Here is a 23,402-nt window from a genome sequence, read left to right as displayed (position 1 = left end):
AAAGATATTGACTGATCTTAGTGTTGCTACACCTGTAAACGCTAGGAGTCACCAATTTTCTTTTTACACCTATCGCTACTTAAATTGTGTCTTATAGGTGAGAATACTCGTCCTAGATAGTCTTTTCTATTCAATGTGTCTGATGAATGCCGTCACAATAACTAAATTAACCAAAAGCAAATCTGTTATTAGAGAGTTCCAGGCAAGGATACGCCCCCCGAGGCTGTGTCATCTACTCTATGTATCCCAGTCTTGTCAACATCCGTCTCATAGATGCTGATAACCATGCAGCCAACCCTCCCTCAAAAAAGTCTTCCTTGAGCTGCACGTACTTGATCCGCTGTCGCCAAAATGTATACGCAATGTGGATCGTCCCATCAGCACAGATCATGCTGGGATACGACAGCTCTCGATTGAGCTTTCTCTCGCTGTTGTTCGTCAAACAATACCCATCCCCTTCCTCTAGTATGCGATGCTTCCATGTGTTTCCCTTATCATCGCTCCAAGCAACGCACAAGGGAGCTCTTGGTGACCCCCAAAACGACTCCCTGCCGTCCTTCGCTGCTGCCTGATTTTGTCTTTCGTCCACCCCATCAGCAATATCGTCATACAGGCCCTGTCTTCTTCCTAGAGCATCACGTTTAGAAGAATGGTTGTAAACTAACACTACCCTACCGGAAGGCAGCACATCAAAACAAATGCCCGCATTCGGGTTTGGGAGGGAGGTCGGCTGTGGGGTACTCCAAACTAATCCATCTGGCGATGTCGCCAGGTAGACGTTGTCGGCCCAGCGACTGCGGAACATGCCCAGATACGTTCCGTCCTTCAGTCTCTGGATCTCCATATGTACACACCCCGTGCTTTCGGGAATCTCCGATTCGGTCCAGGAACGGCCCTGATCCCTCGACACGCGGATGCAGGAAATGTCATCATTTCCCAGCCAGCGCTCTCCCGGCTGCACACGACACTTGAAAACTGGAACTACCCAAGCTCCATCATCAAGGACAACCACTGGCTGTCGGATGAAGGTGCCGGTATCGTGAAACAAGACCTTCTCATCGCCCCATGTGGTGCCGCTATCGGGAGACACCCGATACTTGACAATGGCTGTGTCCTGGTCTCCAGCATGTTGGGAGGTGTAAAGAAGCCACAGCTCTCCGGTAGGTGCATGGAAGAGAACGGGATTCTGCTCGCTCCGGGAGTGGTCGTGGGTCATCTTCGACGCTTCCGTCCACTCACTCTCCCCGCATCTCAGCCGAGAAAGATAGATGCTGATGTCGGGTTTTCCTTCTAGACTCCCGCCAAACCAGGCACATAGCAGGTCGCCGTTTGGCATTCGGAGTAGATTAGATGCATGGCTCTGTACGGTGGGCGCAGGCAGGTATGCCTCGCGGTAGAAGTAAGGTTTGTCCACTGAACGGATTGAACCGTCCGAAGGGAATATGGTAGCCATCGTCAACAAAAACCGACTGGCTTAGATTTGTGGTCAAAAAATCTCAGCTTCTCGCTCAAAATGCTCTCTCTTTATTTCCAGAGCTCCAACATGATGGCCTAATGAAAGTGCTTTGATTGGCTGATTTCCACAAAGGACCCAGGCCTTTCGGCCCAGCGCCGACGAGCCCTCGACGCTCGGAGGACAGTCCGATGATCGGCTACAGAGCATAGCTTGGACTGATCTCCGCATTTACCCCGGATTCAATGCAGCTATTGCTCTGGGGTAATGCAGATCATGCCGAAACAGTCCAAGAGGGGCTGTGATCATGCGCAGCTTCCCCTCCATATAATGGAGCCCATGTTCGGTAACAACCAGGGTGTATCTCGTTCTATGTGGGAAGAGTCATACCTTGGCTTTCACATTGACCAGGGCCAGGACTCTTGTCATTGCACGCTCAAGTGGCCAAACGTATTGTCATTTAACTGCTGTCCTAATATTAAAGTCGCGTCTCAATGGCTGGAGGAACCAGCATCTGGGCTAGCCAGGAAGCCAGAACCGATCCCAGGCAAATCTTCAATGGAAGGTTAGCCTATCTTCTGATCACTCTTGCCTGGGCTGGTTGGTTTTATGGCTTCGATACGGGGAATATCGGAGGCATTCTCACATTACCATCGTTTGAACATGCATTTGGGCTCGACAAGCTGACTACCACAGAGCTTGATAGCCGCAAGGTACCATGCTCGCATACTCCCTCAACGCAACGGAAAATGCTGACCGGTATAGGGGACCATTGCAGCAATGCTCGCAGCTGGCGGATCAGCTGGCTCTCTCTGTGCAGCCCCAACCGCCGATTTCTTAGGTCGCAAGTGGTCTGTTTTTCTATGGGGGTTTGTGTTTGTTATCGGCGGTGTGATGCAAATGATTGCCAACTACAAAGTACTCATTGCTGGTCGCTTCATCGGTGGCATGGGGGTTGGGGCCAGTTCGATGCTATCTCCACAGTTTCTTGCTGAGAATTCACCCAAGTCGGTGAGAGGGTCGGCAACAGCCATGTACAACCTCATGATTCTAGCGGGATTGATGGTTGCCTTCTGGATCAACTACGGAGTTTCTTTGTGGTCGTTTCCTGGTGTTGAGGAAGACAACACCCAATGGAGAACGGCAATGGGAATCCAGTTGATTCCCGGAGTCTTGATGTGCTTGATGATCCCTTTTGTTCCTGAAACACCTCGGTACCTGATTAACCACGGGAAGGAAGAGCAGGGACTAAAGAACCTCTGTCGGTTGAGAAAGCTTCCTGCTGATCATCCGTATATTCAGACAGAATATCAGGAAATCGTTGCTCAGGTGAGGTTCGAGCAAGAATGCCATCAAGGACACAGCTACTGGGTCGTTCTTCAAGACATCATTTTCATCAAGAGCAACGCTCGGCGATTTTATCTTGCCGTTATGTTATTCCTTTTCCACAAGTTTACCGGCACTGATTCCTTGAATGTGAGTCCAGAAGTGTCTATCACTCGCCATCACATTCCATACTGACAAAACTCACAATAGTACTATGCCCCAGAGATATTCGAACTTATCGGTGTAAACGGAACGTCGAACAGCCTCCTCACTACAGGCGTTTACGGAGTCGTCAAATTCGTCGTTACAATCTTCTACGTCACTTACCTAGTCGACCGAGTAGGTCGTCGTCGGCCACTTCTCGTCGGCGCCGTTCTCCAAGCAACCGCTATGCTCTACCTTGCCCTCTACCTCCGCTTCGTAGGCACAAACACTAGCACTATCGGTGGAACGCCAGCGGGGGGCATTGTTGGAATAGTGTGGATCTATATCTATGCCTTCGGGTGGTCTTTTGGGCATAGTGTGGCCTGCTACATCGTGGCGGCAGAGATTTTCCCGACCAGAATCGTACGTATACCCCGCTGAGCCTCTGTCGTGTAACCGTGTAATTGACTCCCTAATAGAGATCCGTCTGTATGGGCTTCTGCTTTTTCGTCAACTGGATCGTCGACTACGGTATTACTCGCGCCACACCAGACATGATCACGAACATGGGTTGGAGCGTGTTCCTTCTCTATGCTATGCTGACGTATGCCGGAGTGGTGTTTATTTACTTCTGTCTCCCAGAATTGAAAGGAAGGTCAATTGAGAGTATCGATGACTTGTTCCAGAGACCGCTGTGGACCATGTGGAGACATGCGTATCCCACGGAAGAGGAGAAAGTGCGGCAGGGGATCCCGCAGCTAGCTAAGGGCCAAGCGAATGATGATGAGGATAAGCAATCCGTGGATCATGTTGAGCGTGTCTAGTTTATTCTATTGTCTATAGGCGGTTTTCACTCTGTGTAGCGTTCTGGCTAGGGGTGCTTTTGTTGATATCTTTGTGATATAGCTCTATCAAACTCTTGAGCTATCCCCTACATTTGATGGGGTTAATAAACTATATAACCCTATTTCTTATCGAGACGCCCACTAGTAGTGATTATAGATTTGTACCACATACAGATATTTCACGTTCTATAGTTTCCACAGGAACATGCCATTCTTGAATCGATCAACGGCTGTTCACTGCTGCATAATCAAATGACATCAGCACCAACTAAACTCGAATGACAACCTTTCCAAAATGCGAGCCGCTTTCCAGATACTTGAAAGCATCTCTCGCCTGGCTGAATGGGAACACCTTGCAGACGACAGGATGAATCCCGTGTCTCTCATCAAAATTGATCAACTCCTCGAATCGATCAGTTGGTCCATTAACAAATCCCTTCAAAGTCAAGCTGCGACTCAGGGTGAGAAGATTAACATTCTTCTGCTCTCCAGAAGCTTGAGTCTTCCCAGAAGTATACTCAATGCAGTTAATCAGCCCACCGTACGCAGCACACGCAAAGCTCTGATCCATCGTCTGCGACCCACCCGTTTCAAGAATAATATCCGCGCCATGTCCGTTCGTGATCTCCATAACCTCATTAGCCCATTCCGGCGTTTGACGATAATTTATACCAAAGTCTGCCCCGAGGTCCTTAGCCCTGGCTAGTTTTTCATCAGATGAGGAAGTAATTATGACTATGCCACAGCGTCAGCGCCAAAGTCATATAACAATATACCAGTGGGCGAGATAATATACCCTTCGCTCCAGACGCCTTCGCGATTTGCAATCCAGCGATACTAACACCCCCGGTTCCCTGAAGAAGAATGTACTCTCCCCGACCCCCATTCTGTCCCAACGGTCGCGTCCCATTGATCGCCATCCACGCCGTAACGCTCGCGATTGACAGCGTGCATGCCTCCTCATCACTCATGTGCCTGGGTGCCTCGATTAAGGCATCCTCCGCGAACACACGATGCGTTGCTAGAACACCTTGCTGAGGGAGGCCCAAACTGGTAGCAAGCGCACTCTCAGTCAGTTGGCCTGTCTTGTGGTCCGGGACGAATAAGCAAAGAACGCGGTCTCCGATGTTCCATTTGGTAACATTTTCTCCGATGCTTTGAATGATGCCGCACATGTCCGAACAGGGTATAACGCTTGGCACTTGCTTGATTGCGCGGTGGTGGTTGTATTCTCCCTTGATCACTGGATTGGGTATGTTAATTGTTGGGTGCATGAGATAGAGTCGAAAGTTGGGTGAGATGGTGCCTACATTCTATCGCGATAGTTTAGTGATATAGCACGGATCTGGACGAGGACCTGGCCTGGTCAGGGTGATGGCATTGGCACATCTTCTTTCTTGAGGCCGTCGATGCCGTCGAAGTGAGAGATGTAATGTTGCATAGTGGCGGGCACGGGCGAGTGTAGAGGTCAAACTTGACAGATAAAACGTCTGTAAAGAGTCTGATATTATACCGGACCTTCATATGCAACGAACAAGTTCTCTTAGGCCTTTATAGCTCCAGCTTGTGACGTGATAGAAATAGATGTATGAGGGTCCTCGCGACCTGCATGCTCCCGTGAATCCTATTGGCTGTCACGGACTGGAGAATATCCACAACAGTCATTTAGATACCCTGGCGATATGGGGATGATTGATAATCAGAAGATTGATGGCCTGTGGAGACATCGAAACTATCTTCTCGAATTCGAACTAGACTAAAACGAGGCCAACTGGAGGACATGGAGATCTCCTACAGAGCACTTCAGTATTTACTAGTATGAGTGGAGCGGAGAACAATTCCTCCAACCAATAGGAACCGCCGGAGCAGTCCATAAACGGTTAGCGCATTGACGACATGTAATTCAACATCCAAACATACATAACCTGCTTGGTCCATTCGTTCGCTTCTTCTTGAAAGGCAGACAAAGCATAAGGGCAAGTATAAAGGGTTCACTCCAGAAAACATCAATTGCACATCCCAGAACGCAATGTCCCACAACATCCTCATCACCGGAGCCTCCGGCTACCTAGGAGGCACCCTCCTAGCACGGTGGAAGAAGGCCAACCTCCCACCATACGGCAGATTATACGCACTGGTCAGATCAAAGGACCAAGAAATCCGAGTACGGAAACTATGGTGCGGAGCCCATTGTCCTCAAGGTCGACGATCATGAAACCGTCACCCAGACTATCATTTACAGAGAAATCACCATTGTCTACTACCTCATCGACGCCTACACTGCAAAGCACCAGCCCGCATTCATTAGAGGCTTAGGAGAGATCAGGAAGAAAACAGGCAAAGACGTGCACTTTCTGCACACGACGTGCGGAGCTATATATTCGCGCCGTGTCTTGTATACGGCCAAGGGGCAGGGTTCGGCAATCAGGCTTCGATCCAAGATGTTGATATTGTTCGCTGTGCTGTAAAGCTGCGCCGGGTGTATAAAGTTGATACGGATGATCCAGTATGTATTTCCCTCGTACTAGCAACCACTCGAATGTGTATAATCCAACAGTGAAAATTCAGATCTGGCCCGTCTGCCACATCTCGGATACAGCAGAGTTGTACCTACACATTCTTCGGAAGATACTTCTGGGAGAAGAAATCGGTGACGGCAAGCATGGCTTCTTCCTTGCTGCTTCGGGTAGTGTTCCCTGGAACAAAGTCTACTGTGCCATGGCCAAGGCGCTTGCGAAACGTGGCTTGGTTGACGATGAGGATGTTGTGCAGGCTGATGATCAAGTGCTGGAAAAGATGGGTGAGGCGCTTGGTGTCGCGCCAGATGAGGTTCAAGTGCTTCTTGGAGGGAGGTGAGTTATTACCTTTTGAGTGGGGGTCTTTTTGGGTCAGTGCTAATTGTGGCGTTAGGTGTATGTTTACGGCCGAGCATGGGAGGAGGATTGGCTGGGAGCCAATGTATCCACCTCAACATATACTTGATGTGGCGGACGATGAAGTTGCCCTTATCATGAAGGGACTGGAGCGGGGCAATAAGCGGCCGGATATCAGGTAGAGTTATTTACCAGTTGACATACTGAAGGTTGTCAACGATATATGCAGGTTGAAAGTATCATAGAATTTTGAGCTAAAGGAATATTGGCATATGCCAGCATAACAAAATCCCAAACTGATCTGTTATCCTATAATATCTATGATTCTACCTATGGTGTTCCTAGATAATTACAAAAATTTAAAAAACACACCATTTTCGTTTGTAATATCAAACAAAACGAATAGCACTAAATAAATTCCAACTTTCCCTCAAAGTATCAATATTAACCTGCGGATTCTAGTTGTCAGCTTGTACAGTAATATGGCAGTACCGGGAACACTGTTCCAACCGGTTGTAGTAAATATGTATTCGCCGTGTAGAATTGAACAAAAAAATTTTTGTACGTGAAAGACAGACATATAAAATCGTCGATTTTCAATCAACAGGATTTCTGTAGAAGCAATCGCATTGACTTCGAAAGAATGACTTTCATCTCGTTGTCCCGGTAAGCTGCTTTTCTCCCCGACGCTAACCTTAACCGTCTTTTAGGGTCTGAGAATCGCGCCGAAAGACCATCTGCATGGAGCGCGGACTAGAGCTTGAATCCACCGGGCATCAAATTCTGAAAAACAGCCTCAGGGTCATACTGTTCAGCCGTCCTCTTCAGAAACGCCACATTATCGCTCCCGTAGCTAGCGATCGGGTCCTGCCAAGCCGCGGCGTGGTTGAGATCCACGTAGTCATTGTAAGCACCCGCATGCTTCGCGGCAGCCACGATGTTATCCGCGAGACGCTGTGCGGCGTCATCAACGAAGTCGTAGTCAGCGGCGGAGTCGAAGGTCGCAGACAGAATGGCCAATATTAAACCCCCTGACGGCAGATCGTCTAGGCCGAGCACATTGCTGCCCTTGCGGGCGCTCTGGCCGGTGATGGCGGGGACAATGGGGGCCAGAGTGATGGTCCATTCGATGCCGGCGATGCCAGCCACAGCATTGCTGCTGGCGTTCCACAGCTCGAAGAGTGACTTCAGCATCGGGAGGCTGTTCTTGACTGTCACCGCAAAGGTGATTTGTTGATAGCCGTTTGGCGATGCGGAACCCTCGGCTATGGCTAAAGTAGCTAAGCTGGAGATCTGCGTGGTGTTGGAGAGCTGCGGGATGGCAGTAAACTCTTCAAAAGCGCTAGGGTAGGCTACCGGCGCTGCATAGGCGTAGGTGTTGGTTAGTATTGGCCCCGTGGAGGGGGTGTAGGCTAGATTAACCATCAGGCCCGCCTGGCGGTCGTAGTTTCGGTTGGCGGTGAAGTTATACAAAGCCGAGAGTTGCTGGTTTACTGTGCCAATGGCGAAGTAGGCATCGCCTCCCCAGACACCACCCAGTGGGAAGGTCTGGAAGTTGAAGTTGGTGACGATCCCAAAGTTGCTGGAGCCGCCCTTCAGAGCTAGCCAGAGGTCGTGGTTCTCTTGACTCGTAGCCTGAACAATCTCGCCGCTAGCGAGCACGACCTCGTATTGTAGGATGTTGTCGCATGCGAAGCCCGCCAGTGTTGCGAAGTAGCCGAATCCACCTTCGTGGAGCAATGGAAGAGGGAAGGGTCAATGATAAGAAAAAACAGCCCATCGCAAGGTTGACACTCACCTCCGAGAGTCAGGCCGCCAACGCCTACTGGGCTGTCGCGCCCGCCAGGTACAGAGACATTGAGTCCATCCAATGCAGTGTACACCCTGCCCCAGGTGTTGCCAGGCCCAATTGACACAGACAAGTGATCCGCTGAAGGGACAATATGATTCAGGGCTGTGAGGTCAATGGTGACACCACCTTGGATATTAGCGTGCCCTGCAATGGCAGCATGGCCGCCACTCCGAACTGCAAACTTGCAGTCTCCCGAAGTAAGCAGTTTCAGTGCTGTGGACACATCCTGGGAGGATGTTGCGGACAGCACGCAAGCGGGTGAAATCGACTGCTCCTGCTGAGACCAGTATGATTGAATTGACTTGTTGTAGGAAGTACTACTGGGATACGAAATTTTGGAGCCCAATGAGGAGACCAGGCTTGCACACTGAAACTGCAATCAGTCATTTTGTCTAGAAGCACATGAAAAGAGAGGCTTTTACGCAGCTAGATGGTGCGCGACCGGTTGAAGGTATAGCCAGAAATGCCGCAGCTACAAACAGGGAGAGGAACATGTCGCTGGTACTAAAGACAAGGGTGATGGTCGAATGGGAAAGAGGGGGTTATGTGTGGGAGGAAAAGAAAAGAACCAGAGCGGAAGGGAAAGCGATCTGCAGTCATCTTTAAGCAAACACCAATCCTTGCCTAGAGTTGAAAGGGGGGTAGATACCGCTAAATCTCTAGGTTTACGACCCCCGTACAGCCGTAAGCACAGCACTAATTTAGCAGCAACTAAACCATGAGCCTACCCGTTAAAACCCACTGCGCCCTCCTGCATCCATCCTCCCATCCTTCCCGTCTTCCCTTCCTTCCCAACGTTCCATCATTCGTTCTCAGCCTATTCCTCCTCGTATCCTCGCCTCACGATGTTGGAACAGATTCCCCTCAATGGTAGTGATGCTCCTTCTACAGCTGGCAATTCTCCGCTGGAAGCCTGTGTGCGTGTAACCCTGAAACTCATGCAAAGACAAAGTCTAACTCTACTATGGCTGCAGTGCCTCAATCTGGCCTCGACTTTAGGGCCTGATAAAATCTCGTTCCCGAACACAGCTGCATATGAAGCGTCCCAAAAGTCGTATTTTGCCCAGCAGAACAGTGATCTGCAGCCGTACTGCGTGGTGTCCCCGCACTCACCAGAGGATGTGTCTAAGACCATCACTAGCCTGGTCACTACCCCATCGGCTCTGCCTGCACACGAGCAAGCTAGATGCCAGTTTGCCATTCGGTCTGGCGGGCACAACTCCTTCGCGGGAGTGTCGAACATCCAGCACGGCATCACCATCGACCTGCGAGCTCTGAACACGATCAAGGTCCTTGCTCCGTCCGGGGACAACGATGATAAACAGACCGTCTTCGTTGGTGCAGGCGCCACATGGGGAGACGTCTATGCCCACCTCGACCCGCTGGGTCTCTCGGTAGCGGGCGGCCGCGCCGCACAGGTCGGGGTGGGTGGACTCACGCTCGGCGGCGGCATGTCGTATTTCTCGCCCCGTTACGGATGGACATGCGATAACATGGTCGGCGTAGAGATAGTCCTGGCAGATGGGACAATTGCGCATTGGGATGAAAAAACGCAACACCCCGAGTGGCTGGCAGCGCTGCGCGGGGGCGGAAACAGTAACTTCGGAATCGTGACGGGCTTTTATCTGCGGGTCTTCCCGCAGGGCCCCATTTATGGCGGATCTGTCTATTGCAGTACAGACACCATCGATGCTCAACTACACGCATTTGCGGAGCTGGCTGATCCCAAGGCAGCGAGCCACTATGATGAGAATGCCTCGTTAATCACCAGTTTTGGATTTGCCGGAGGTAAGGGAGCCGCGGTGGTGAACAGCATTGTGTACACCGGGGAGATGGAGAAACCCGAGAAGAACGGAGAAGATAGCCAGCAGCCACCGTCCCCACCAGCCGTGTACAGGGCTTTCTTTGATATCCCTCAGTTATACAGCACTGTGCGTGTAGCCCCGGTGCACGAGATATCCCTGGAGCAAGGTTCCTTTTCCCAAAATGGAAAACGGTAAGAATTTGTCTATTTCGAATTCTCTACATCCCTCCTTTCTCCTCCTAGCTCTGTCGTCCTCTTCTCCATTAAATCCGCTAATACCAATTGACTACAAACCAAACAGACAGCTCAGCGTAGTGACGACTCACGACGCAACAGTGCCCATGTTGAAAGCGACCTATGACCGGTGGAATACCAGTCTAGCAGCTGTGCAGGACGTTCCGGGCATCGTGTGGTCGATATCCCTAGAGCCATTACCCGCCGCCATTTGTGGACGGGCGCCTGCAGGTCACAACATGATGGGACTGTCGTCTGACACCGAGAAAGCGCTCGTGGTGACTTTGCTGAGCGCCACTTGGGATAATGCGACCGATGACGCCCGCGTGGAGGAAGCCGCCAAGACACTGTTTGCAGGTATTGAGGCGGATGCACATCAGTTGGACGCATATCATCCATTTGTCTATCTGAACTACGCGGCGCAATGGCAAGATCCGATTGCTAGTTATGGACCCGAGAGCGTCTCGCGGTTGCAGCGCATCAGCCGGGAAGTCGATCCCACGGGGGTGTTTCAGAGGATGGTGCCGGGTGGATTCAAGATTCCGCAGTGATGTGGTTTGTAAGTAGGCGATGGAAGGAGATTCTTGACTACAGGATGGTTCTTGCTTTCCACTATTGATTGTCCTTACACAATCTCCCTCACACAATCTCACACTTGCTGCAATACTGTCATTCAGCTCTTGTTCGTAGCCTTCGCCAACTCATCTAACCCCTGTCCATTACTCATCATGCGATCCTAAGTAGGGCTATAGTTAGCAACCAATCAAATAACCATCACGGTGGGGGACTTCGGAAAACCCCGGAAGAGCAAACAAAGAAACGGTTGGAAACCAAGATACTCACCAACAGACCCCCCGGGCACCACCTCGCCATGAACTTGACAGCGGCACTATTCGGACCTTTCCACACCAACCCCCCATTAGCACTACTACTTCCCAGCAGATCGCCAGCAATAGAATTAGCGAAGTCATCCGCCGAACAGCCTTGGGGGCCAGCGCGTCCAGTCGCCCAATCAGAGATGGTTTGTCGAATAGCTGCATAACGAGAAGTCGGCAGCAAGACAACTTCTGGCTCATTTGCATGGAAATTGGTGGTGATAGTACCCGCCATGATACATAGCACGCTAACGCCCAAGGGCGAGAGTTCGAGACGAAGTGTCTCGGAGAGCTGGGTGACTGCGGCTTTGGAGGAGGAATAGATCCCTGTTTGCACGATTAGTAACTTAGCTTATGCAAATTTCCTCCAAAAGGGAAATAGAACGAACCAATCCAAGGCGTATTAACCACCGCCCCCACACTGCTCATATCAACAATCCTCCCTTTGGTCGCAATAAGCAGATCACTGCATGCCTGAATCAGCCCAAGCAAGCCCCACACATTAGCCTCGTACACTGCCTTCGCGCGATCTAGGTCCGCCTCCAATAGAGGCATGGTGTACCCCGTCCCGGCATTGTTGACCAGGATATCCAGCCCCCGACCATGTTCTCTCACCGAGCGCACAGCGCCAGCGATGGAGGCAGAGTCTGTCACATCCAGGGACAGGACCTGAACGTTCTCCAAGGCGCTCAGTCGCTCTGGGATTTTGCTGGTATTGCGGGCTGTGGCGAAGATGAAATGGCCCTGGCGGGCGAGAGTGAGGGCTAAGGCTGCGCCGATGCCGTGGGCGGAACAGCCGGTGATGAGGATGGTTTTGGGGTTGGGCATTTTGTTTCAGTGTTCTGAAGGTGGGGAGGAATGCGGTTGGGGCCAAAGGATACAGGAGGAAGTGACGATGTTCGGTGCCGGCGTGGTAGTTGGAAGAGAGGGTTGTGTATTTATGCAGACAAGGCGCTACTTCCAGTCAACCAACCGGAAATTACCAGGGACGGAGTGAAGATGACAGGACAAACAGATAACAGAAAAAGAAATGGGAGACGGGCGAGACTTCAATTTGCCTTGTTCAGGTTCCCCAGCCTTGCAGGTATCTACGGGGCATTAATTCTAGGATGTACGAAATGAGCACTGGCGCCAGTGACGGCAGGATCAAATTCCCGGGCCCAACCGTGTTGTGGGCCCGTCAATGCGTCAGGTCCAACCAAAGCTTAGGGAACCTTGTCCAGACTACAGTGTACTAGTCTAGTGCACACAGAGCTACTGTGTTATGAACCTACTTGTCACATCTCATGTCAGACGATCGTCGGCACTAATTTCTGACACAAAAAAGAAGGCAGAAGAGATGAAGGGGGCGGCACGGGGTATCACCAGCTTACGGTCCGTTCTCCTATGAGCTTCGGACAATTGATTGTCTTACGGGGTTTCTCTTCTAAATCTTCTAAACATGTTGCTGCTGTGTATGGAGAACAGTACGTCAAAACAGTATTGTTGAAAATCCTATCGCAGCAGTACACTACGGATAGAGCCATACCACGATGTAACAACCTCAGTATTATAATCGCCTAATTTCTCGCAATATCATATACACAACCACCAAGGCTACGTATCAAGCATTTATTACGCTCACCCAACAGTACAGTGATCCCTATCAGCCTCAGTTTCATCGACCAGCCAGGCACGGACTACACATCGGTCCGGTCCACCCGGTACCCCGTCGCTTACACTATCGACTGGGTTTCTTGCTGAATATTCACCTCTCGCGATATGCCCCTTTCATGATTGCTGGTGCTGTGGCTTCCCGCACGGATCTGCACAGCCACCGTAGACTTGCTCACAACCTCTAACTCATGGTTTTGGTTGTCCGTAACTCCATCTAGCAGGTTCCTGCTGGACCATTTCTGCCCCTTGGACGGCGTGCTCGTGCTCGACCTCTTGAGGTCTAACCCCTTCGCGTATGCCGATCGGTCCGAGCTATGCCGCAAGGCAGAGAGCTTAGACCGCAGGCTCCTGAATACGACTGCATCTAGGACCTTGGCCCGGAGGAATGCGGGGAAGAAGGGCATTGAGCTGACGATGATGGCGACGTTATTCTCAACGATACTGTACGAGATATTGAAATCAGCATGAGGATAGGGGCGGGTCAATAGGGGACGGCACTTACACGCAAATGAATAGCGCGCTCTGCACATACGATGTGTCTGCGGTGGTCTTCAAACGCACCCGGAAGACGAGCGCGCAGACACTAGCAACGATACCCCTATGGTCGGTGTAAGTCTAATGAATCTCTTTTGTTCCAGTTTCCGCGAGGGAGAATATTTCCTCGCAGAAAATCATAGAAGAAAAAATACACTCACATCATAGCCGTGGAAAACACCGCGAGTAGTTGTAACCTTCGCCGATGTGCCATTTGCAGCTGTGCGAGCATCGGAAGCGGGAGAAGAAAGATGTAAATGTCCAATACCACGGAGCAGGTTCCCTGGACAATCCCCCAGTAGATCAAGTGTTCGGGTCGGCCGTTGGTGAGTAAATCTTCCCAGGTCTCCCCGACGTGCGGTGCACTAAAGTAGGATTCCAGGGGAACTCCGGCCCAATACAAAAGGAAAGTGAAGATAAGACCGACCCAAATGGCAATCTTCATGGGCTTCTGGATGGTGAAGATTTGGCGATAAAGAAGGAAGATGGAGCATTTCGCGAAGAAGATTGTGGGCCCGAGGAGCACACCTTGGGCGTACAAGATCTGTTCATTTTAGTTTTCTGAAGTGAGCTTTCAATACATAGAACTTGCTCATAGCTGCAGCTTGGGAATAATGAGATCGTACCTTCATATACGTGCCATTAAACCAACAGGCGGGTATGTCCCACTGGTGTTTGGCATATTTCAGCACTGCGTCGAGGAGTCAGAGTCGTGAAATCGAAGCACGTCATAATCCTGTCTTAGAGCCCACTCACTCGCTAAAACTAAGCCTAAGTAAGTTGCCGACAATGCCAAGGCAATGACCACAAAGCCTGATGTACTGCTGTTAACAACGTGTATGACAAGACCAGCCAATGGCGCCCACGTACAGTCAGCCAAACCCAGCTTGCTTAATTTTGTATGCACTCTAGCTGCGGTAACAGTGACTGCCCAGACCAAAGTCACCGTTGTCACCGCGATGGTGGTTGCTGCCAAAGAGGGTGGATCCACCAGGTTCGACGACTGGCCAGACGGGGGCGTCCCCGCTGGGTAGGCACAAAGATCAATTCCCGTATAGCTGGAAGCCATGATGCCGGACAGAGGAGATTTCCAACCTAGCTCAGCTTATTTCTGAGTGCAGTGTTGGCGGGCGAGGGTGGAATGTGAAGTGACGGGTTATAACGGAATATTGTGTTTCTTGCCTGTCAGATATCCCGAGTGGAGGCTTCATAACCTCCAAGTTGTGCAGGGTAGCAAGGCTAATATCCTAGCTCCGTAGACAGAATAGTATAGTCTCTACTCAAGTGACAGATGAGAGCCTTGCGTGACAAGGCTAGGCAGAGCAGGTCTCCCGTGAGGGGGCTGTATCTATCAGTATTGAGGCATTACTTTGGATAGTTAAGTCGGGGACAATGAATCATTCAGGTGAGATCCCATATCAACTAAGACTGGAAAGTACAGGGTATGGTAAAACATGCGAGTAATAGTGGAAAACAATGTACGTAGCATAAAACAATTGGTTAGAGCCCGAATTTGTGCATAGATCGACGCACTAGGGTCTGTATTTAGTCACCCCCTCCGGACCAAGGTGGGCGACTCCATCTGCCGGCGTTCAAACACCACCACCGTCCCAGTGCGAGGGACAACACTGGACCGCCACGTACGCCACCGAAGAGCCTGAGGGTCCGCCAGTCTGCACTCCCATCCCTGGAGGATGCACACCATCATCAACTTCAACACTGTTGTCGCGTAAAACCTGCCTGGACTGGTAATGATTTTATGTGTGTCAGATTATAGCCTCGGTGTATGCATGCCAAAAGCAACCACGGAAATGAGGGGTAGTACCCACCAGGCTGTGTTTCCCAGACCCCATATCGGCCAATTCACATCAACATCAGTCAGCTGCAACGGTGCTACTTCTGGCACATCAGCACAGCCCTCATTTAGAGCTAAGAGCTTGTTGGCTCTCGCGAATCGGAAGCCATCAAATTGCTCTGCGTGCGAATAGCGAGCCGGATCGCGCATCATTGCTCGTTGTGGAATACAGACCCAGTCTCCCCGGTCTACTCGTAACCCATCAGAGAACGTGAATGGTGTTAATGCTTTGCGTCGTGCGGTGACTATCAAGTGAACTGTTAGCATGGGATGCTACCAGATCTTGTGTCTGCAGCGCTGTAGTGGCATCGCAGCTCGAAGCCTCTACTTACTAGCGTCTGAGTTAGTACAGCGAATGGTCTCGCGCAAAAAGCTATCCAGAAGTGGCATAGCGGCCAGATCAGGGCACAAGCCTTCAGGAGCGACACCGTAGACTTCCTCCCGAAGCGGGCGCACGTACTCCTCATGCGAGCATAAATCCTCGATCGCGTATGTCGCGGTCTAGGGCTGGGTTAGTCGGCAAATCCTTTTGTGCAGTCCCGTTTCTCTGAGAATCGAAAAGGTCAAAGCAAAAGGATATGCATTATGTCAAACATACCATGGCCAACTGATGCACAGACCCAAACCAGACTGCAATAATCTCACCCACCATGCGCGCGGTCGTCCACTGGGTTTTCCGGGGTGAGGTCTCGATAAGCCATTGCATGCAGTCCACCTGTGCCACCCAACTTCATCAGTGTCCCGCTTTCAATATATTCCCCTCGTCGAATTCAAGTGTCTTACTGGGACATTCTCCGTGGAATCCACAGCCCTCATGGCTAGTCGCTGTTTAACCACCGGCTCGAGATACCGCATGAGGGTCTTGACGGCACGATGCCTTTCAGTCACCAAACTAGCGACAGAGCTACTGCATGTCAGCGAGAAACGGCGTTTGGGGGCCAAATGCGCCATTCGTACTGCCGTAAGAAGGAAGGTGTGATACGCAATATCTCCGAAGCGAAAATGACAGTCTGAGGGAATTCCAGGGCGGCTGCGGTGAATTCGGGATTTTGTGCTGTAGATCGCATCAGTATTGGCATGACAGCCTTATCTGTTGCCATAATGGGAACTTACCGAGCTGCTCCCCGAAGAAGACAAAACAGTTGACCTTGGTGACAGCTCGCTTGATCAGCGGGAACAGTCGGCAATGCACAGAACCTGGTTTTATCGTTAGCTCCGGCATCCGCAGCAACTTCTACATCATAGATGTAACCATGCCATCTGTATCTGGTGTGCCCAGTTCTTCCGTAATGGCAGCCTCAACCATTCGCTTGAGGTCGGGTAGCATGCCGGGCAAGTGAGCAGTTAGCCTGCTCCTTAAGGCTCGCACGAAGCCCGTCCCCTCGATCCCACGCTGGTCTTGCCACTCAAAGCCAGACATTGTGTATTTCGGTTGTAAGATCTGCCATGGTCAAAGGAGCTCTTAGTTAATCTCAGCAATCTTCGAAGTATGACGGGAAAGTAGCAAGTCGTACCTCCTTAGCCACAGCATGAAGGGATAGACTCTGGAGAGGCGCATTTATCAATTCCTTGATGTGATAGCTCGAAGTCACCATCAAGTGGTTGTTGTTGGGAGTAGGCACTTTGAAGGGCATCCCACCGGCCTGATCTGTTAAGCGTAGTGTACGACTGAGCAAACGAGGGCCAACCTACCGAGACATATGCTTCATCTATCATCTCGGGTCCGCGGATCAAATAAAACCAACCACGAAGGCGTCTGATGCAAAGTAGCAGAAGTGAAAGTAAGAATAAAAGCATTATATACGCGTACATATTTGTTTTGTGAAGTTGAGGTGAGAAAGTGTGTTGCTGTTGGTGTCCTCAACATCTGCCATGGCCGTCATTATATGTATCGGCCAGGCCCGTACAGCCGTGCCAGGCTGTGCTAGTGTCGACTTAGTCAATCAAGTCCATGAAATTCCGTGTATAAAGCACTACCAGGTCACCACACCCAATGAGATTATTCAAGTGAAGTGACCGTTGTTAGGTGGGGTTGACTTCCAGTTATTCATTACATTCCACTAGGGCCCGATCCAATAAAACTGCGGATATATAAGTCGAACGTCAGCCTGCTCTGTTCCTCAGAAACAAAACACCCGGTGCACTCCCTTTTTAGTTTTCCCAGCTCATTATGCTATCCGAGTTTTTAATTGAGGTTGGTGACCTCTCTGCCAAAGGATGGCATTGGACCCACAAGGCCCATCCGTCTTTGGTGGCAGCCATCGTTGCCGCCAGCGTGCTGGTACTCTGGCGGTTACTGCGATTCTCGATCGTGCCCTCATTTTACCCCAACGACCCCAAAGAATTACCTTATTGGATTCCATGTGAGTCACCTGCCTGCTGTCAATAATCTCGAACAACTGCTAATGCTGTCTAGTTCTGGGTGGGCTTCTTGGTTTCGCTGCATGTCATTATCCTAAATTCTAACGCTGAATCTCAGGCCACGGCGGCGCCTTCTTCAGTAACTCCAATGCGCTGCTCTCCCGCGCACAGTATGATCTCCATATTCCTGCTCAACACACAAATAAAGACCCAACGCTCACTGCACGCTAGGAAATACTACAAGTACAACAACAACCCCTTCGCTCTCACTATTGCCCATTCCGTTCTTTATGTCATCACCAGGCCCCAGGACGTTGCGGACGCATACCGCAATACTGAGACGCTTTCCTTCAACGAGTTTGTGCAAGCGATGATGCGCGCCTGTGGAAACACCGAGTCCTGCGTGCAGGCCATGTACAAACCCCTACCCAAGCAGAAAGCCGGATTCCCGAATCCCCACGGGAAACCACTAGCGACGCTAGCACGACAGATGCACATCCATCAGCTCTATCCTGGCGACAACCTAGACTTCCTGGAGAAACAGTTTCTAGACTGGGTGGAACCCAAACTGAACATCGCAGGACTCCAGAGAGAATGCCCATACCAAGTCCGGACGAGCAATGGCCACAGTAAGGACACCAACGCCATCGTGCTTCCTCTAATGGAATGGTGCTCGGACTTCTTCACCCGCGCCGGCCAGGAGGCTTACTTCGGCCCTGAGTTGGCAAAGGTTGATCCTTCCCTTCCAAAGACCTTCATTGTCTTCGACGAGCTGAGCTGGCAGGTGCTGTACCAGTACCCCGACTTTCTGGCGGGGGAGATGAAAGCCGCACGAGATGCGATTCAGCGCGCCTTGAAAAAATACATCCAAATGCCGCAGGAGGATCGGCACGGGGACGCTTGGTTTACTAAAGCGATGGAGAGCGAGATGAGGGCACTGGGAATCAGTGAAGATGATATTGCAACTATGTTGGTGACGATTTATTGGGGGTGAGTTCAGATTCATTCTTCCTTTATCTTCCTTTTATTTTGCCCTCAGAGAAAGCGACGAGGACGGAGAAACGAGGAATGGTTGAGCTAAACCGGTTATCAATCTCAGAATCAATACAAACACCCGCAAAGCAGCCTGCTGGCTCCTAACCTACATCCTCTACTACGGCCCAGATCACTACGTTGACGCCATCCGCGCAGAAACTGCGCCAGCCTTCCGCTCCGGCAACCCCATCCCCGACCTGACCTACCTCCATGACAACTGCCCACTATTAGACGCCATGTGGAATGAAACCATCCGCATGTCAGCGTATTCAGCTTCAGTGCGGATGATCACATCCGACACCGTCATCGGCGGCAAGGTCCTGCGCAAGGGAAACCGACTGATGATCCCGTACCGGCAGTTGCACTTCGATGAAGCCATTTTCGGGGTTGATTTTCCGGTCAACGAGTTCCGCCCGGAGCGATTCAGCGTTAAGGGCGGTCGCAATTTGACACGCAGCGATAATTGGCGACCCTTTGGCGGCGGGACTACCATGTGTCCCGGGCGGTATGTGGCGAAACGGTTTGTTATGTTGTTTGTTACGTTGTTGTTGCGCCGGTTTGATGTCGAGTTGGTGGATAAGCGTGTCCCTGAGGCGGAGGATGGGAAGCCGGTGTTGGGGATTATGTCGATTAAAGAAGGTGATGATGTTTGTGTGCGGGTTAGGGAGAGGGTTATTGTAGATTAAACGGTGATGAGCTTGAGTTAGAGACTGCATAGAAGTGGGTATTATATTGTGGAATTGCAAAACTAGGAGTGTACTTTTCAGAGGTTGTATTGGGGGTAAGCTGATTCCTTTGTTCAGTTTTCTTCAGTTGTCCATACCCATTCATGCTTTTTTACCACTCATGATCTTGACAGCGAGGACGAATAAAGTTCGATTTTAAGGCTGCCTTGGCAGCTCCAGCCTTGGCCTATGTAGTCATAAGCATCGCATCTTACTCAGATATCAATTCAATTCAATTCAATTCATATTCTTATACCCGATCGAGCCGGCGTAGTGAGATGCTAGCTATGCAGGTGCTTCACCGTTTGAAGCAAAAGAATATGGCCCAGAACGCCTACAGATCCCTCAAACTCGCAGTAAACACGTAAACAACGCATGCCACGGAGGTCGTCGCCGTAGCTAACCACAACTAAACAACAAAAGCAAGTGTAGATGAGTGTTGCAGCCGTAGCTGCCTGCGAGCCACCATCCTCTTCCCGTTCTTTTCCATTATCTTGCTCCCAACATGCCTATTCCTTCTGCTTGTATGACCTTCCCTGCTGACTCAAACAGGGCCTGTTTTGTTCCTTTTACCCAGCGTCTTCAGCGCCTATCCCCATGGCCCTGAGGCCTACGTGTTCCTGGCTTGGGTCGAGGTCAGGGTCCGGATCGAGTTCAACCCGGCTGAACTGCCCGAGCAAGCCTGTTTGCAGCATGAATTTGGCGACGTAGCGGATCGCCTGCGGGTCTGATATGAGCGAATCATAGTCAGTAGTTACCCAGATATCATGACTAATTTTCAAGTGGCACATCTCCTTCATCATCATTTCCTTTATTGCGTCTTACTCAATCAACTAATGCACTAATCAGGCAAGATTCGACAACAAAGAAGTAGCATAAATCTGCATATATTGACCCCGAGTATGGGTTTTAGGGGTATAAAGCTTAGTCGGGTTGAGGCTATAGAGACAGAAACGTAACGGACCTGAGATCCCCATGTCCCATTCAGGTACTTGGTATGGAAGAAGCCCAGATGTCCGATAATAATGGTGGTGAAAAAACGAGGTCTAGTCTGCTCGGACGAGGCTCTGCGCGTACTACGATGGTCTCTCGTACTTTTCGGCATATCTAATTTTCATCATGGCCAAAAAAACAACCCACCATCGTCTACTACGCCATCAATGGTTACTCCGCAACGTATCACCGCCACTCATCAAAGCCTCAGGCGAGGTTAACAGAAAGGCATACCACGACGTGCACTTCCCAGCTGAGTATGGGAGCGAGATTGAGTGGGAGGCCAAAATCTATCTCATCATATACTTGACGTGGCGAGGGACGAAGTTGCATTTTTCAGGGAGGTACTGGAGGGTAGTAATAGGCTCAGATAAATTCTATAAAGAATTTGTCATTGTGGGTATTTGAGAAATATCTGCGAAGGCTTCGTTGACTCCATCGCAATAGCTGGGCCAGATATCGGGATCAACGAGATCCGCCCAAGGCCAAAACAAATCATCACTTGTCTGGTTCTGTGGAAGAGACAAAAAGGTATGATCATAATGATCAATGTTCGTACTGTCTGCCTCCATGTTAGTATTTACCGAGCCAGACTGTTGACTCGCCTGTTGTGTCAACCCATCTTTTGTCGACGCAGGTACATCCTTTGTGCTCTCGGTCACACCCCGCCGGAGATCAATATTTAATATCATAGTCAGCTTGTCCACCTTCTCACATAGATGACGAGTGAGACATGCTGCACGAACTGCGGCGTCATTTTGATAACCCGCAAACTCAAATGTCTCCAGGGCTAGGTCGACGTAGCCTCGTGCTTGTGGACAGCGCGGACAGAAAGGAAAAGCCAACATAAAACCCATCAGCGTCAGCACGGCATTCCACTGATATTGATAAAGTTCACATGATCCATGGAATATATCATGCGCGGTCATACAAGAATACACTGTTTGGATCGTTGCCAAGGCGTGTTTCAGAGCAGTTGCAGCATGTGCACCGGCAAGGGGATTTTCTCGGTTCATGGCGGGCTGACGAGGGAATTGGATAAAAACTCTATGCAGACTAATCATGGCATCGTGGTATTGGAGTTCAAGCAGGGCCTCCGTTTGAATTTGGAGTGGCGCTTTAATCATATAGTCATTGTACTCCTCGCCACCTCCATTCTCTCCTGGACCACAGAAATACTTTCGTGAGACGGGCACATCTTGGACATCCAGTTGAAGGTGCTTGAACCATGTGTTTTGGCGTAATTCGTCTTTCCATACACGTAAGTATTGCAAATTATCTGTCAAAATGTTTGCCTGAAACTCGATGTCATGTTTCTTTCTTGTCTTTTCGTGGTGTGCCATTGACTCAATGACAGCCAGGGCCGCACACGTGAGACGAATCGATTCATTATGATATGGGAACCGTACCGGAAGGGGCGGGTCGTTCGACATCCAACATGGTGGCGAAGATCTAGATATAGGAAGCTGTACACTAATAGGCTTTCCAAGGTGCCTTGAGCAGCGGAAGTCGAGATGGACTAAGGTCCACCAGAAACGAGAATGTAGCTCCGCCTGCTCCCGGGATGCTTGAGGGGGCGGGTCACAGTCAAGGTCTAATGATCGAGCAATCCGAACAGCAAGCCCGATCATGTTATACGCCGCCTGGTGTTGTCCGGCGTCCAGTAAGTACAAGGTCATGATACAGTAGCACTGAAGGATTGGAAGGGAGGGCTTCGCAAACGTTGAATATTGCATCGCGCCTGTTAGACAACGTTGGAAATAAGGCATGCCAATCTTCTTTGAGCACCGATTGCTCCTATTGAATTGCTTCCATTGCAATCCAAGAAGCCGAGCATTGAGGCCAGAGTAGAATATATACTGCATGGTGTAGGCTGTTACAGCATCCCGCAGAGGTTGTGGATGGGAGCCAGTCGCAGTATCCTCGTAGGAAGTAGGGCGCTCTAGATCCTCTCGGCGAACAATTGGAACTTGTGGGAGTAACCGTGCCCAGAATATCTCTAGAACGCGATTAACTTGAGCGGAGGATAAATCACATTCAATCGCAGCTGTGCCATCTGTATCATGGGCAGTAAAAGGTGATGAATAAGCAGGAGGGGGGCCCGCAGGGGACCACCGAGAGGACAGTTGGGATACACCAGCGCAGAAGGTGTTTATGCGATCGATGAAGCCAAGCGTTGAGTCCAAGCGATAGTTGATCGGAGCTGTCTCTGTGTCGTCGGGACAAGGTGTCATGCCCCCGCTGGGTGTCTGTCTTCCCTTGGCGACACTGGCTCTCGGGGTGACGTGAAGTGAGGATGGGGACGCATCCATAGCAGCATCTGCCTGACCGGATGGGCTGTTAGAGCGCCTTAGACGGCTACAGTGCACCTTGTTCATCACGCATTGATGGCAGGGGGCAACTGCGTCGCACCGCACTCGATGCTCTCAACAGAAACGGCATGCCCGGCGCACTTTGCGGCGCTTAGGCACTGAACCTGGGGTTGGAAAGGTATGTATCATCTTCCCAATTACTGCAGCTCAAGTACCATGAAGAATGTCCTTTTCTAAGCATTGCTGAATTGGCGCTACAAGTGGTAAGTGGATGTTCTTTGCAGGCATCGGCGAAAGTCTGGATATGAGGATTAGTCACCAAGATTCCCCAGCGTGACTTGTCAGGTGATCACCGCAGCGACGATGAGCTGCCCTAGAAGCAGGATCAAGATTTTGTCATGTATGAGAGTTCCTGTAATCTGCCAGGACTTGAGTACTGAGTAACCTTACCTTTCTGTTGCATAAGTCGTAATCCCACTCAGCTAAGGTCCAAGTCCCGCCAAAAGCTTTGTTGATGAACTGGCT

The 23,402-nt window shown here is 50.5% G+C and overlaps 12 protein-coding genes across 12 annotated transcripts; 4 read left to right on the top strand and 8 right to left on the bottom strand.

Moving 5' to 3' along the window:
• Positions 1-176: 176 nt before the first annotated feature.
• BO87DRAFT_162648 (sialidase family protein) lies at positions 177-1,470 on the bottom strand. The gene has a single exon (XM_025618258.1). It carries the CDS (start codon positions 1,451-1,453, stop codon positions 233-235), a length of 1,221 nt encoding a protein of 406 aa, XP_025483632.1. The 5' UTR covers positions 1,454-1,470; the 3' UTR covers positions 177-232.
• Positions 1,471-1,947: 477 nt separating this feature from the next.
• On the top strand, positions 1,948-3,747 carry BO87DRAFT_350765 (sugar porter family MFS transporter; the record flags this gene model as incomplete). The annotated part of the gene is made up of 4 exons (XM_025621095.1): positions 1,948-2,166; positions 2,219-2,929; positions 2,990-3,346; positions 3,403-3,747. 4 exons carry the CDS (start codon positions 1,948-1,950, stop codon positions 3,745-3,747), a joined length of 1,632 nt encoding a protein of 543 aa, XP_025483631.1.
• A 289-nt stretch (positions 3,748-4,036) lies between these two features.
• Positions 4,037-5,209, bottom strand: BO87DRAFT_445989 (zinc-dependent alcohol dehydrogenase family protein; the record flags this gene model as incomplete). Its single annotated transcript, XM_025628197.1, has 4 exons — positions 4,037-4,503; positions 4,565-5,011; positions 5,110-5,125; positions 5,156-5,209. 4 exons carry the CDS (start codon positions 5,207-5,209, stop codon positions 4,037-4,039), a joined length of 984 nt encoding a protein of 327 aa, XP_025483630.1.
• A 588-nt stretch (positions 5,210-5,797) lies between these two features.
• On the top strand, positions 5,798-6,823 carry BO87DRAFT_383045 (uncharacterized protein; the record flags this gene model as incomplete). Its single annotated transcript, XM_025624637.1, has 4 exons — positions 5,798-5,859; positions 5,918-6,133; positions 6,276-6,620; positions 6,679-6,823. 4 exons carry the CDS (start codon positions 5,798-5,800, stop codon positions 6,821-6,823), a joined length of 768 nt encoding a protein of 255 aa, XP_025483629.1.
• Positions 6,824-7,070: 247 nt separating this feature from the next.
• On the bottom strand, positions 7,071-8,987 carry BO87DRAFT_403777 (FAD-binding oxidoreductase; the record flags this gene model as incomplete). Its single annotated transcript, XM_025625804.1, has 3 exons — positions 7,071-8,368; positions 8,440-8,860; positions 8,916-8,987. 3 exons carry the CDS (start codon positions 8,985-8,987, stop codon positions 7,395-7,397), a joined length of 1,467 nt encoding a protein of 488 aa, XP_025483628.1. The 3' UTR covers positions 7,071-7,394.
• Positions 8,988-9,276: 289 nt separating this feature from the next.
• BO87DRAFT_326444 (FAD-binding oxidoreductase) lies at positions 9,277-11,262 on the top strand. The gene is made up of 3 exons (XM_025620147.1): positions 9,277-9,410; positions 9,468-10,489; positions 10,599-11,262. The coding sequence occupies exons 1-3, from the start codon at positions 9,339-9,341 to the stop codon at positions 11,080-11,082; spliced, it is 1,578 nt and encodes a 525-aa protein (XP_025483627.1). The 5' UTR covers positions 9,277-9,338; the 3' UTR covers positions 11,083-11,262.
• BO87DRAFT_326441 (SDR family oxidoreductase) lies at positions 10,983-12,471 on the bottom strand. The gene is made up of 3 exons (XM_025620146.1): positions 11,796-12,471; positions 11,375-11,733; positions 10,983-11,267 (listed from the first exon to the last, which is right to left on the bottom strand). Exons 1-3 carry the CDS (start codon positions 12,232-12,234, stop codon positions 11,205-11,207), a joined length of 861 nt encoding a protein of 286 aa, XP_025483626.1. The 5' UTR covers positions 12,235-12,471; the 3' UTR covers positions 10,983-11,204.
• Positions 12,472-13,028: 557 nt separating this feature from the next.
• Positions 13,029-14,665, bottom strand: BO87DRAFT_403774 (uncharacterized protein; the record flags this gene model as incomplete). Its single annotated transcript, XM_025625803.1, has 6 exons — positions 13,029-13,503; positions 13,565-13,660; positions 13,758-14,140; positions 14,223-14,287; positions 14,353-14,409; positions 14,467-14,665. The coding sequence occupies 6 exons, from the start codon at positions 14,663-14,665 to the stop codon at positions 13,122-13,124; spliced, it is 1,182 nt and encodes a 393-aa protein (XP_025483625.1). The 3' UTR covers positions 13,029-13,121.
• A 480-nt stretch (positions 14,666-15,145) lies between these two features.
• BO87DRAFT_445983 (cytochrome P450) lies at positions 15,146-17,268 on the bottom strand (the record flags this gene model as incomplete). The annotated part of the gene is made up of 10 exons (XM_025628196.1): positions 17,144-17,268; positions 16,966-17,094; positions 16,704-16,892; positions 16,565-16,664; positions 16,409-16,505; positions 16,241-16,355; positions 16,050-16,166; positions 15,784-15,952; positions 15,426-15,696; positions 15,146-15,341 (listed from the first exon to the last, which is right to left on the bottom strand). The coding sequence occupies exons 1-10, from the start codon at positions 17,261-17,263 to the stop codon at positions 15,146-15,148; spliced, it is 1,503 nt and encodes a 500-aa protein (XP_025483624.1). The 5' UTR covers positions 17,264-17,268.
• A 353-nt stretch (positions 17,269-17,621) lies between these two features.
• On the top strand, positions 17,622-19,533 carry BO87DRAFT_455712 (cytochrome P450; the record flags this gene model as incomplete). The annotated part of the gene is made up of 5 exons (XM_025628680.1): positions 17,622-17,814; positions 17,868-17,873; positions 17,931-17,982; positions 18,044-18,802; positions 18,912-19,533. The coding sequence occupies 5 exons, from the start codon at positions 17,622-17,624 to the stop codon at positions 19,531-19,533; spliced, it is 1,632 nt and encodes a 543-aa protein (XP_025483623.1).
• A 608-nt stretch (positions 19,534-20,141) lies between these two features.
• Positions 20,142-20,840, bottom strand: BO87DRAFT_412788 (uncharacterized protein; the record flags this gene model as incomplete). The annotated part of the gene is made up of 2 exons (XM_025626523.1): positions 20,537-20,840; positions 20,142-20,381 (listed from the first exon to the last, which is right to left on the bottom strand). Exons 1-2 carry the CDS (start codon positions 20,675-20,677, stop codon positions 20,142-20,144), a joined length of 381 nt encoding a protein of 126 aa, XP_025483622.1. The 5' UTR covers positions 20,678-20,840.
• Positions 20,841-20,942: 102 nt separating this feature from the next.
• On the bottom strand, positions 20,943-22,877 carry BO87DRAFT_299894 (fungal specific transcription factor domain-containing protein; the record flags this gene model as incomplete). Its single annotated transcript, XM_025619110.1, has 1 exon — positions 20,943-22,877. The coding sequence occupies one exon, from the start codon at positions 22,875-22,877 to the stop codon at positions 20,943-20,945; it is 1,935 nt and encodes a 644-aa protein (XP_025483621.1).
• Positions 22,878-23,402: the final 525 nt, after the last annotated feature.

This window comes from Aspergillus neoniger (assembly GCF_003184625.1).
Source record: "Aspergillus neoniger CBS 115656 unplaced genomic scaffold BO87scaffold_4, whole genome shotgun sequence".
Classification (NCBI taxonomy): domain Eukaryota; kingdom Fungi; phylum Ascomycota; class Eurotiomycetes; order Eurotiales; family Aspergillaceae; genus Aspergillus; species Aspergillus neoniger.
Note: the sequence above shows the minus strand (reverse complement) of the source record. Positions and strands in the feature narration are given on the sequence as shown.

Bases quoted from the DNA above. Each gene is read 5' to 3' on its own strand.
- BO87DRAFT_326444 (XM_025620147.1), top strand. From the start codon at position 9,339: ATGTTGGAACAGATTCCCCTCAATGGTAGTGATGCTCCTTCTACAGCT. The intron at 9,411-9,467 runs GTGCGTGTAACC...CTATGGCTGCAG, and splicing joins ATTCTCCGCTGGAAGCCTGT to TGCCTCAATCTGGCCTCGAC. The intron at 10,490-10,598 runs GTAAGAATTTGT...CAAACCAAACAG, and splicing joins TTTTCCCAAAATGGAAAACG to ACAGCTCAGCGTAGTGACGA.
- BO87DRAFT_326441 (XM_025620146.1), bottom strand. From the start codon at position 12,234: ATGCCCAACCCCAAAACCATCCTCATCACCGGCTGTTCCGCCCACGGC. The intron at 11,734-11,795 runs GTTCGTTCTATT...TCGTGCAAACAG, and splicing joins GGTTAATACGCCTTGGATTG to GGATCTATTCCTCCTCCAAA. The intron at 11,268-11,374 runs GTGAGTATCTTG...AGCCCTACTTAG, and splicing joins GGTGCCCGGGGGGTCTGTTG to GATCGCATGATGAGTAATGG.
- BO87DRAFT_162648 (XM_025618258.1), bottom strand. From the start codon at position 1,453: ATGGCTACCATATTCCCTTCGGACGGTTCAATCCGTTCAGTGGACAAA.